This window comes from Thunnus maccoyii, chromosome 21 (genome assembly GCF_910596095.1).
Source record: "Thunnus maccoyii chromosome 21, fThuMac1.1, whole genome shotgun sequence".
In the NCBI taxonomy this organism is placed as follows: domain Eukaryota; kingdom Metazoa; phylum Chordata; class Actinopteri; order Scombriformes; family Scombridae; genus Thunnus; species Thunnus maccoyii.
The window spans coordinates 8089494-8102452 of record NC_056553.1 but is presented as its reverse complement, the minus strand read 5'-3'; the positions used below and the strand labels follow the sequence as shown (position 1 = coordinate 8102452).

Genomic DNA, 12959 nt, shown 5'->3' with positions numbered 1-12959 from the left:
CCAGCCATAAATGTATCATTAATAAACTCAGAGACCTCCTGCCACAGTCTTTTTGTACAGTAACGTGATGTGAATTTTCACAAAGGTAGAAAATATGTTAAGTATGATTTGTCTAAAAGTAAGAGATCCCTCTGTGATCAGATAAGATATTACCACATTTACATCTGAAACAGGAAGATACAGAGGTGTGATTGAGATTAAAGAATACTGTGAGCTGAATGAGGTGAAGAACATTCTATATTGTCCTTTATACCATGATTTATGACAAATATTGTTTAAAAAAGTTCCAGATTAAGCTTAGATAGGAATTAAGAATGGAGTTTATACCTTTTTTACACTGTTTTTTGTGTTTTCTGAATATATTTCTTAAGATTGGGATAGGAGAAGAAAAATAACATGATAGATAAAATCCTCATACTTGATTCTATATGGATTGCAGACTATTGGTTTATGAAATGGATCAAATATACAATATTTGGCAATGATGGATGCATATGTAGATTTGTATATTGTGTTTTGTGCTTATGAAGCTGTGTTTGCATTGTGGGATATCTCCTGGAGCATCATTTGTAGGCGGTTTATATTTATATTTGGATGATGCTTGATGTATTGTGCTGTTAGATAATGGTGGGTTATCGTGCCATAATAGTTGTTTTGTTGTTAGTTAATGTGTCTATGAGGGATTGTTCATGCAAATGAGCAAACATGAAAATAAAACTGTTCATTCATTGAGTAACGATGCCAAAATAAACAAGGCACTGATTCAGGATGTGCAGATGTGCGCAACACTTTAATGTTATTCTTAAATATCTCCTCCAGACATGTCTCCTACTTCACTGTAAAGTCTATTCTCAGTGTTTATGCACCTGAGGCTTCAAGTTCCCACATCACACTTGTGTAATCTGAATATTGGACCAAGATTGGCCTCAAAATTATTTGTGATGTCATAAATCACGCTTGTAGTTCCACCCCTTAAAATCAGATTTTCAATGAGCACAGAGAAACTTTCCACTTTCTGCAGGTAAAAGTGAAAACAGCTTTCAAGTGTCAAACTCTGCACACACATCATCCTGCACAGTGAAGCTCAAACAACCAACTGAAAAAACTAGAGGAAAAACATATTTTTTTAAGTAAGGAGTGGGACTTTTAAATGTTTTAAGAAAATGTTTTACAGGTTATTATACAGTATGTGGTTATTATCAGTGTTATTCTGTATTGTGGAGGTAAGGGTTTCCCTCGCTGGTGACGTAACCTCTGATCTGGATTACGCATACGGGTATCATTGGTTCACACCGACGCACCAGGCCTGTAGTTTGAAAGCTGTCTGGGCCCTGGCGAGCTGCACAATTAGCCACACTGCGAACAAAGTTACATGATTTTTGAAATAAATTCAAGGAATTGTTGAGCACATTTTACCCGGAAAGACGCCTGCTGCCTCTGTTTTTGACATCGCGGTTGCGAACGGGAGCAACGACCCCGGCAGGATACGTGAAAGCAGCCTTTGAATGGCAGTTGTTTTATTGCATCTTCACTGAGTTGCCTTGAACTCCACGCAAGGAGAAAAGAAAGCTAGCCAGCCAACTCGCGTGCTATCCACTTCCTTGTTGCACACTGGAGAGTGATGGGAGGCGAGAAGTTTGTGAGTTTTTTTACTTTCACTTTAACACTATCCGCTTAATGGATATACATGCTTGCACGAAGCCGCAACATTTCAGAAGAACTGGATTTTAAATGTGGAGGCCTGTGCTTGGACCATGAAGTGGAATACGACTGTCTTAGCAGGACGCAGCTAGTGGAGGCTAGCTGGCTAAACTGACTAGCATTAGCCGGAGATGTCCGTCCCGGAGTAACTACAATGGTTGAGTATCGACTGGCTTCTTTAACTTAACATCATATTGTGGCTGTTGTGTGACTGAATCTGCCAGCATCGAGTGTCATGAATTATCGTCTGAGTTAACTCCGCTTTATCGGGTTTCTCAGCCGAGCTAGCTTCGTAATGCTAACGTTAAGCTTGTGATTTAGCTGGCTAGCTGGCTGGCTGTCTAAATGTGAATTCTGGTTTAACGTCAGCTAACTAGCCTGTTACACCGCTTACCCGATGTTTTGTTCCACAGTTTAAGTAAAGTAACATAATATATAAAAGGTTATTCTCAAAACCGTGTTGGCTATAGCGTTAATTTTGTAGATAAATGCCTAATTCAGAGGTGCTTCGCGAGGGTCGGGGACGTAGCCCCTCCGCTCAGAGAAATGCTAACAGGCAGGACAGGCGCAGTAAACCGGGGAGCGGTGCTGCCCAGCGGGAGAGGCACCGTGAGAAGAGGCGCTCATCGGCTTCAAGTAGAAAGAAACGTAGACAGGCCAAGGGAAGAGACTTGTGGCATGTCGGTACAACAGAAGACCCTGGCAATGACCGAAAAGGCACTTTTGAAAAAGAGGTTGAACTCCGGACATTGGTAGAGTATGATGACGTGAGCTCCCAGTCAGAGCGGTTTTCTGGGAGCCCCTCTCCTAAACTTGACCCCCATGCTGACCGGCTTTCAGTGGAGCGGCTCAGCGATGTTGACTTTGGTGACTATAATGGACCAGCATCCCCTGACAGAAGTCACCCAAGAGACCGGGAGGCAGTCTGCCTCACCAAGGACGAGCAAACTAGAGGACCATCTGAAAGGAGCAAGCAAGACAAGGAGCAGAGCAAGAAAAAGGACCGCCAGAGCCGGGAGAGAGACTCCTCAAAAGCTAGGAGTGGAGGTAGCCTGAGTGGCTCTAAAAACCACAGAGACACTACGAGGAGCAATGACAGAAATGGTAAAAGGACATCTACAAGTCAGTCCTCACAATCTGCAGATAAAAGGGATTCAAAAAGGCACAGAAGTAAAACAAGATCTGATAAAGAGCCCCCATCTGCATACAGAGATGCTCCACAATCTTACAGAGATGACCGTGAAGACCTCAGGGCATACAGGAGAAGTCCTGGTTTCAAAGCAGAAAGTCCCTATGGGACATCATACTCGTATAGCTACCAGTCGCCTGGTGGTTATAACCAGCTGATATCTAAAAGAAGTCCAACTTATGGGAGCAAAAGACTCTCTCCCAGTTCCACATATTACAGCCGGGATGTAGATGTGTATGGGGCATATAATATGCCAAAGTCACCCAGTTCATACTCCAGCAACAAAAGGAAGAGGTCCCCTGTGAGCCCAGCGAACTGGCGCAGGTCCCCGAGTTATGGCCGACACAGTCCATATGAGCAAGGAGAGTTTGGTTCAAGTCCTTACGGAAACCGCAGGAGATCACGAAGTCCATACAGAAAGTCCCTGAGCCCAAGTCCAGATGTCAGGTGAGGTCTTATAAATTAATGTGTGTTTATTTGTTTGGTGTATTGATTTGATTTGTTATAATAAGCAACACTTTCAGATTTGACGGCTAATGCTTTAGGCTTATGAAGGAACTTTGCCTCTTAATGAAGTTTATGAATGTAATTCTTACAGTTGTACAACCCAGAGAAGGACAAAGTTACAGAATTTCTATTTAATGTGGCTTTGTGGGTTTTTTCCACTGTTGTTGGCTTGCCTGTTCCTTTCCAAAAGTCTGTTTCGCAATCTGTTGTGCAATTGGTAGGGTGGGTGTAATAACTTGATTGATATGTTGTGTATATATGTCCCGTACATAAAAACACTCTTAAAACTGGGAAACCCACTAGATTTTTATCTAATGTAAGTAAGTCAAATAGTCATGTGAAGTTTGTGTCGTAATGACAAAATCTAAAAAGAGTGTTCCTGTTTTCTTTTTTGTCTTCCAGGCGATCTGCTAGGTCACGTAGCAGAAGTCCATACTCATCCTCAAGGCATTCACGTTCTCGTAGCCGTCACCGCCACTCTCGCTCCCGCAGTCGCCCCTCTAGCCTTTCTCCGAGCACACTCACCTTCAAAACCAGCCTCGCCGCTGAGCTCAGTAAGCAGAAAAAGGCTAAAGCTGCAGAAGCAGCCGCCAAGGCCAAGAACTCCAGCAACACATCTACACCAACCAAGGGCTCCTCATCTGCACACCAGCCCAGCCCTAAGTCCAATCACGCATCCAGAAAGGGCCGCCCTCCCTCTCCACCACCACCAGAGAAAGGTCCCAGAACTCCCACATCCAGCCAGCCTCAGTCCCCCTCTGACAGGTCGTCCAAGAGGACCAGCGAGCACCAGACCAGCAGGGACAGAGACGGAAAGGGGAAAGATGACTCTGTACATCGGGATAAGAGGAAAGCACCAGCATCTGGACAGGGCAAAGACAAGGAACGAGCCACTGGTCCACTCATCTCTAATATGTCATCCCTCCCATTGCCCCAAACAGTTCTTGAGCACATGGATAAAGGAGAAAGGTATGCGTGTGTCGTTGGGTCATTTGACTTCAAATGTTTCTGCTTGATTGTCATGACTTACTCACTCTCTCTGTTTCTTTATCTCCTGCATTTTTTCTTCCATCAGCTTGAAGGACAGCTTGCTCTCAGGGAAGAAGAAGTCAGACCGGAAGGCCCGTCAACTTCTGTCTGACTTGCCTCTCCCCCCCGAACTTGCTGGTGGTACATCTTCCCCACACAGCCCACCTGAGGACAAAAAATCCCAAACACTGCGCAAAAGGCCTAAGTATGTTACATTGTATTTAATGTTACATGTAAGTATTTCCACTGTTTATTGTGTACTCACGTTTGCATCTGTATTTTCTTGTCAATCCCAGAATTTGCGGCCCAAGATATGGTGAGATTAAGGAAACTGAGATAGACTGGGGAAAACGCTGTGTGGACAAATTTGAGATTATTGGAATCACAGGGGAAGGCACCTACGGTCAGGTGTACAAAGCTAAAGACAAAGACACAGGTGAGTACTCCTCCGTATTTAAAGTTAGACCGTCGTCACTGCTGAGAATCTGTGAGGATGAGACCGTCTCATGATCTGGTCTTAAGATGCAGTTTCCCCTTTTTTGTCCTGTAGCTGAAATGGTGGCTTTGAAAAAGGTTCGATTGGACAATGAAAAGGAGGGCTTCCCAATCACAGCCATCAGAGAGATAAAAATTTTGAGACAACTCAACCACAAGAGCATCATAAACATGAAGGAAATCGTCACAGACAAGGAGGATGCTCTGGACTTCAAGAATGATAAAGGTATACAATATGTTTTTGCCCTCACAAGTAAGACTTGTAACGGCTCTAGTATAGCACTGATAAAACAAATAATATTACAATTTGTCAATAAGATATCTTCCTTTGATGATTTAAATCTTTTTCTTCCATTCTAGGTGCTTTCTATCTTGTATTTGAGTACATGGACCACGACCTGATGGGTTTGCTGGAGTCTGGTCTGGTCCATTTCAACGAGAGCCACATCAAGTCTTTCATGCGGCAGTTGCTGGAGGGCCTCGATTACTGCCACAAAAAGAACTTTCTGCACAGAGACATCAAGTGCTCCAATATTCTGCTCAACAACAAGTGAGTCCTCAGGGTTTTTTACACTGCAGCAGAATGAACACTCTTTGTTACATTTTATTACATTATCAAGCATGTTTTCTAGACTAGATTTAATCTGTTTTCTTTTTCCTAATCAGAGGTCAAATAAAGCTTGCAGACTTTGGTCTTGCTCGGCTGTATAACTCTGAAGAGAGGTGAGCCTGGGATATATATATCCCATATAGATACTCATTGTTCCTCACATGCTAAGCTGTCTTCCCACATAAGAGATTAATATTTACAAGTGTTTGCAATCATATTTTATGATTATGATGGTAACAAACTCGTATGCGTTCTCATTTCCAGTCGACCATACACCAATAAAGTGATTACACTATGGTACCGTCCCCCGGAGCTGCTCCTGGGAGAGGAGAGGTACACGCCAGCTATCGATGTGTGGAGCTGCGGGTAAGAGCAAGACCGATATTAAAGAAGTGTATTTATGTAATTGTTTATCAAGTCAGTGGCACTGTTTTGTTATTATAATCATGAATTATGTGTTGTTTTGTCTATTATAGATGCATACTTGGAGAACTGTTCACAAAGAAACCGATCTTTCAGGCTAATCAGGAGCTCGCCCAATTGGAGCTTATCAGGTACGTTTACACTAAATAAGGAAGACGTTTTGGTTTTGAGTCCCAGACTGGTTCCTTCATAGCAGTGAACCCACTTGAACCAGAGACATTGACTGAAAAGAGATTTCAGCTATCTAAAGCTATTGAGAAGAAGTGAAGAATAAGCTCCGCTAATTTTGCTCACTGATGGTCTCATTTGGCCATAATACTGCACGGCCGCAAATGTGTTTTGATTAACAAGCCGTACTTCACATCACTGCCCTTGTTAGAAGAAAGGTGAAAACAGTCATTAATTCAGTGAAAGCAGCTTTCTCTGCTAGCTGTAAGGTATGTAGGCTTTTATGAAAATGGACATAACACAACTTCTCACTTAGAATATATTTTACATATTTTTATTGTAAATTCTTTTTTTATATTATTTAGGTTGACTTCATTTTGTCTATATTTTTGATTGTTAATCACAACAACACCGAGGCAAATTCCTTGTATGTGCAAACCTATTTGGTGATAAACCTGATTCTGATTTACTTTCTTCCCTTTTATTTGTTCACTTAGCCAGTTGGAACAGTTGTGGTAGTGTGGGAGGAGATAAAATTGGCTCAGTGAAGACAAATGTGATGCACTGTAAAGCAACAAGTCAGGCCAGTTATCTTGTTGTTGTCAGAAGTAATTTTGGGAAAATGCTGTAAGTCACTGACTGAGGTAGAAACTGTAGGAAAAGTTCATGATCAGAAAGCATCAGTAGAAACACCAGGTAGGCTGAAGGAAACAACAAAACTCCTGCAACACATTCAGCTTTCCCTCTTTTAAAATGTATGAAACATCATCACTTTTGATATTTTACTTTGTCTATTATTTACTTATTTAACTGTCAGAAGCTGTGTCCACACATTGCTGCGTTCTGCTTGAATAAATGCATCTCTGTCTTTTAGCCGAATATGTGGAAGTCCATGCCCCGCCGTCTGGCCAGATGTAATAAAGCTTCCCTTCTTTAACACCATGAAACCAAAGAAACAGTACAGGAGACGACTACGAGAGGAGTTCGCTTTGTAAGTATATGTATATCATGTATAATTATATATATTTTAGGGACAGCAATTTCCTTTACTGAGAACCCATTTGTTGTTGTTTAGCATTCCTCCGTCTGCCTTGGACCTGTTTGACCACATGCTAAACCTGGACCCCAACAAACGCTGTACGGCTGAACAGGCGTTAGGCAGCGAGTTCCTCAAGGACGTGGACCCGGACAAAATGCCCCCACCAGAGTATGTTTCGGTTCCTGTTTTGTTTTTGTTTTGTTTTTTTTTCTTAATCAGGTTTACCATGTTAACCATTTCCATTTCTCCAGTCTTCCACTGTGGCAAGACTGTCACGAGTTGTGGAGTAAGAAACGCCGGCGGCAGAAGCAGATGCCGGAGGAACTGGCAGCTCCTAAGGCGCCCCGTAAAGAACTGGGCCTCGACGACAGCCGCAGTAACACTCCCCAGGGCTTCCCTGCTCCTGGAGGCATCAAAGCCCAGAACGCAGCTGCCTCTGCGCTGCTGGGTAAGTCTGACCACCGTTTATATTTGTACTGTCATATTGTGACATGTCAGTCACCTGTGGAGCACTTTGAACTTGCACTAACCTGCATGAAAGGTGTTACGCAATCAAAATTAGATTTGAGTAATGCAGTGAACTCCAATAACACAAGTATAACTGGTTTAACCAATATACTGAAAAGTCATATGCAAGTTAATTTAGACTTAAATACCTAATATTACTTTTAGAGGTCATAAAAGCCTGGAGTAATTGATCTTGGCCAAACATGTCTTGGATCCAGAATGTAATTTATTCATTCGCTTACTCTCTCAGTTAACCTGTCTTTCCTAATGTACGTCCTCTAAAAACCATGCACGTGCATAGACGACACACTGAACAAAGCTCCTCTCTAGACTACTGTTGGGCTCCACATCTTCACACCATTGGTCCTTGTTCTAGGAATGAGTCCACCTGGTCAGACATACTTGTAGTCTGACTTGTTTCACTTGATCTTTCATGTCATATTGCTAGTACAAATGTCCTTTTTTTTTTAAAATTTTTTGATCCAATGAGCATACGCGCCGACACACTGAGTTATAATATGGCTCTGCTCTGTCTTCTTGCAGACCCAAAGGGTCCAAACTCCCAGTTGACCCAGGAGCAGCTAGCAGTCCTCCTAAACTTCCTCGGCCAGCCCAAGAGCGCAGTGAACACGGCCCAGTTTGTGCAGACCATGAGCACAAAGGTCAACCAGGAGACATTACAGCAGATCTCCAAAGTCCTAGCTCCCACCGACCCAGCCGAGCCGCCTCCTCCTCAACCTACACCCACCAAACCTCCCCAGCCAGCTGCTCCAGCAGGAGTGCCCCGTACACCCCCGATGCCCAAGCCTCCTTCACCCCCCATGTCTGCGCCGTCAAGCCTCCCGGAAGGAGAGGCCGCAGCAGCCACTCAGACAGCCATGACGATGCTGCTGGCTCAACTGCTCCAGGCTCAACAGGCTCAGAGGCAGGAACCGAGCGATGGTGGCGGAGAAGGGGTGGAGAGCACCAACCCTGCAGCAGGAGCACCCGGGGGCCCTCCTCTTCCTCCAGAGGTTAAACAGCCTCCAGAGCCCAGCCCTGTCTCTCCAGGTAAGCCTTTTTCTGTTTTAATCTATTTAGAGAGGCAGTTCAACACAAGAGTGTGAGAGTTTTGTTCTCGAATTATGTAAAAAGAAAACGGATAATACCAAGAAAGCTTCTTAGGAAAGAGCTGTAGTCAGTACAAGTAAAACTCATTACCATAAAGATAAAAGGAAATAGGTTTGAAACATAAATCCTCAACGTTTATTTTATTTTGTCTTTCAGTGTCAGAGGTAGGTGGAGTGTCCATCCTGCCTCCAGACCAGAGACCACCTGAGCCTCCAGAGCCACCTCCACACGCTGACCTGGACTACCGGCAGCCACCACCTGAGCCCAAGACAGGCCACGCTCCCCCCATCGCATCTGCAGGTGGAGGTGACGGAGGGAGACCCCCAGAGCCGGACTACCCACCTCTCCCTACCGCAGAAGGGCCCGGATACGGGGGAGAATACAGCCATCCGCCTCCCCCACCCTTCACCCCTGCGGGGTTCGGGGAGAGCTACATGGGCCACATGTTAGGTGGAGGCCTGCCACCTCACACTCTGAGGGAAGTGTTTAGCGGGCCCAGCCAGGCCGCTGGCTCCTCCTCTGCCGCAGGGGTTCTGGCTCCTGCCCACCCTGAGCCCTTCCCCCCAAGCGCAGGAGCCACCGGAGCCAGCAGCATGGTGTTCACCGGGGACAAGGACCACCGCTTCGAGTACAATCACAGCCCCTTACATGTGGAGGGACAGCCCAACCCCAGTGCTATCCACCTGTACAACCACAGCATGACTAGAAAGGATGGTGTACCTCCTCCCCCACCCATCCCGGCACCAGGCCAACCTTGGGGCTCCCCTTCTCAGGTCGGGGCTCCGCCACTACCCCTCGGTTTTGTCCCACACGTGAACTCAACAGCAACAATCAGAGGACGAGGCCTGCCTTTCTGATAGACTGGAAATATGAAATGGCAGTTTGTAACAATGGACAAAAGGCTAGAGGACTCAACTTTGAGCCTGGAGCCTCTCAGGCCAGACCAGAGGGATCTGGAGATGCACACTCAATTTGTAATAACTTAATTCTGTGTAAGGCATTGTATTCCTCCTCGATCTGGAATGCGGAGTACGTTGCAGAAGGACAGCTGAATAACACCGGAGGAGCTTTTCTTGCTCATACCATTTTCATATTTTTTTGTAATCTATTCTGCTGTCTTTTAAATTAAACTTTTACCTTTTTGAGTGTACATTTATCAGGCCGGGTAAATTTTAAACCTCTACCTTTAGCCTTTCTGTAATTTGCTCCAGGGCAGAGTAGTATTAATGTTTTGCACTACTGACTGAAGTAGGCGGAAACTATTTTAGCTATGAAAGGAAACGGATGATGTGCTTTATCTGCACAATTAGGAATATGACCAGTAATGTAGTTTCCTCTTTTTTTTTATGGTCATGATTATGTTGAAACAAGGATGGCTCAGTTGATTGGGTTGATGGCTTTAGGTATCAGCACAGGGAGCTATTTGAGGAAAAGGACTGTTAGTTCCAGAGAGACTGGTAGCACTTGGATGACTGCAGCAAATCTGATCTGACTTCATGGAGAAAGGCTGTTTTCACTTTAAATTCCACATGCCTTTTTTCCAATAGGTATTGTAAAATCATGAGCAAAACAAACACACGTAACCCAACTTCAAACAAACAATGTCTTTTTTTTTTTTTTTTTTCTTTTTTTTTTTTTTTTTTGTACTAAAATGATTTTGTCCCCCACCCTCCTCCTTTGGCAAATGTTTATTAAAGAAATGCCAACAATGTATCATTGTGTGTTTTAATTCTTATAAAGATCATTTTGCTATAATAGAAGTGGTGACTTCATGAATTATACCACTGGATGGCAGTATCATGTCAAATATCACCGCACTCTCACTGAACTGGATTATGTGCTCATTGTAATGGATGGACATAGTTTCACTGATGCAGGCAAATGTACTTCCTTGTCTGTCTTACTCAAAACCAATAGACCTTATCCTGCAACCACAATTAAACTTAATCTCTGAGCAGATACATCATCTTACGAATGATAAGATGATGAGCCAGTGTGTGATGCAAGTAGACATATTTTGACACCAGATGTAGCATGAAAACCCTTAAAGGCTGTCAGGTTAGCACTGCTGAGACTACATGTCTTTTATCAAGAGAGACATTGCTAAGAAGATAGCAGCAGCACACATCAAGTTTCAGACAACATATTACACAACCCTGAATACAGATACAAAGCAGCGCGACTGTCAGGAAGAAAGGAAACGTTTTAATGGATGACAGCTCCCGGTGGACTCGATCCTCAAACACTTTGAACTTTACAGAAAACAAGTTTCTCACAGATCACAAATCAGCCCTCCTCAACGCTCCCTCTTAATGCCAACTTTGATATGATTTTTTTCTGTATGTCAGTCGACCTTTTTGCCACTTGCACCTTTTATCAAATGAGGACTTTCTCTCAAAGAAAATAGCTGTTTTCTTGCACACGGTGTTCAGTTCAAATGATTTTGCCAGAGAAAAATGGTGTCTCAGGTGTATAAAGCATCAAATTAGGGAAATACCAGTTCAATTTAAGCATGTAATAATGTACATCAACATGCAAACCTATGTACAAAACGTATCTGATTGTAGATTATTAGTCAGAATTAAATCACTAATTAAAAATCATAACTTCTTGCTCCTCAATGTCAACATTTCACTCCAGATGCAAGTGCAAAGACTCAACAGAAACTATTTAAATATTGGCAACTGCCATTTAAACAGACATTAAAGGCTACATAATGCTATAAGTCAAAGGTAAAGCTTCACAGAACAGGAGGGTTATAAAACATATGGTTTTGTTTGTGATACACAATAAGCTGCAAACGGCAGAAGCGACGTCCGCCGAATGCTATTCTGCATGCTAAAACGTTGAGACACATTCCACACACATCTGTCCTTTGTTTTACCCATTATATCCACATCTGAATTTGTCACGTCACATCGCCGGTGATGAAAAAGTTATTATCTCAGAGGGGTTCCGTTCTTGCAAAGCTAATTCGGGACGCGGATGGCAGCTAGTCTGTGATTAATACGGCGTGAATGATGGATTGCTGGAAATTTATGGGAGCTTCAGCGAGACTGGCAGCATCATATTTTTGGTGAGTGACTGTAACAACAGTGAATATTTAAAGAGAAGAAGAAAAGAAGAGGCAGCATGAGGAAAGCAAGGTATTTATAGAGGACATGCACTGTAGATTTGAGCCAGAACACCACTTTTTGCATTTTAAATTGATTCAAATAGGGCTATAATACAGATTTTAAAATGACAGGTTTCCCTTGCATCTAATTTAGTAGAACATTTCACCTGCCCATAGACCTGTGGTTCTCAACCTGGGTGCCAGGACTCCCACTGGGGTCCCTAGACAAATCTGAGGGGTCAGAAGATGATGAAATGGTAAGAAAGGAAAAATATATATTTCAATTACATAAAATCGTATTTATTTTTTACAACTTTGCTCTAATTTCTGCTTTTTCTTGTGAAGTTTTGAATGTGTTCACATCCCTGAGCCTCTAAAAAATCATTTATATGAAACAATCTGAGATGAAAAAATGCCTCTTGGGTTGTACTGCTCTTTACTCACAGCCGCATTAAGGAGTAATGTTGCCTCAATTGAAGGGTTCACCAGCCAAAAACACCACACTTCCCAGTGTGTGGCGATATTTAAGTGAAACTACATGCCACAAATGTCATGTGACCTACATTCCAGCAAATGTCTCTCAAGAGGGTTCAAGCATTTCAGCAGACCTCAAGCTTTCATCAGTTCAAAACCACACAGAGTTGCACAGCAGTGTACAGCAGGTGAGCTGATGACCTATAGTCACGTGACTTCCTGTCAGGTAAGCAAAAGAAAAGGATATTTCTATGAATCTTCACAGAATAAATGATAAATAATAAGAATAAACAAGGAATAAAACCTCTGTAAAATCATGCAACCTTAATAATAATAATAATCACCCTTACCGCTTTTCATGGATGAATGAATCGGCAAGAAGTTACAACAAAGGAACAGCAGGAAAGGCGCTGTTAAAAGTAGAAAACAAAGGCAGTGAAATAGAAGAAAAGACAAAAAAGTCTCATTTAAAAGTATTGGACTAAAAGCTGAGCATTTGTTGAAATTGGCTTTAAAAGGCGAGTTTTAAGAGCTTTTTTTTTTTTAAAACCAGGGTCACAGAGCATTTAATGTCCATGGGGAGAGAGTTCCA

The 12959-nt window shown here is 43.0% G+C and overlaps 1 protein-coding gene across 1 annotated transcript; it reads left to right on the top strand.

The window, feature by feature from the left end:
• Positions 1-1253: 1253 nt before the first annotated feature.
• cdk13 (cyclin-dependent kinase 13) lies at positions 1254-10491 on the top strand. The gene is made up of 14 exons (XM_042399565.1): positions 1254-3337; positions 3800-4366; positions 4473-4631; positions 4723-4862; positions 4977-5147; positions 5282-5471; positions 5588-5644; positions 5796-5897; positions 6008-6085; positions 6997-7113; positions 7198-7329; positions 7413-7609; positions 8212-8718; positions 8935-10491. Exons 1-14 carry the CDS (start codon positions 2190-2192, stop codon positions 9633-9635), a joined length of 4266 nt encoding a protein of 1421 aa, XP_042255499.1. The 5' UTR covers positions 1254-2189; the 3' UTR covers positions 9636-10491.
• The last annotated feature ends 2468 nt before the right edge of the window (positions 10492-12959 follow it).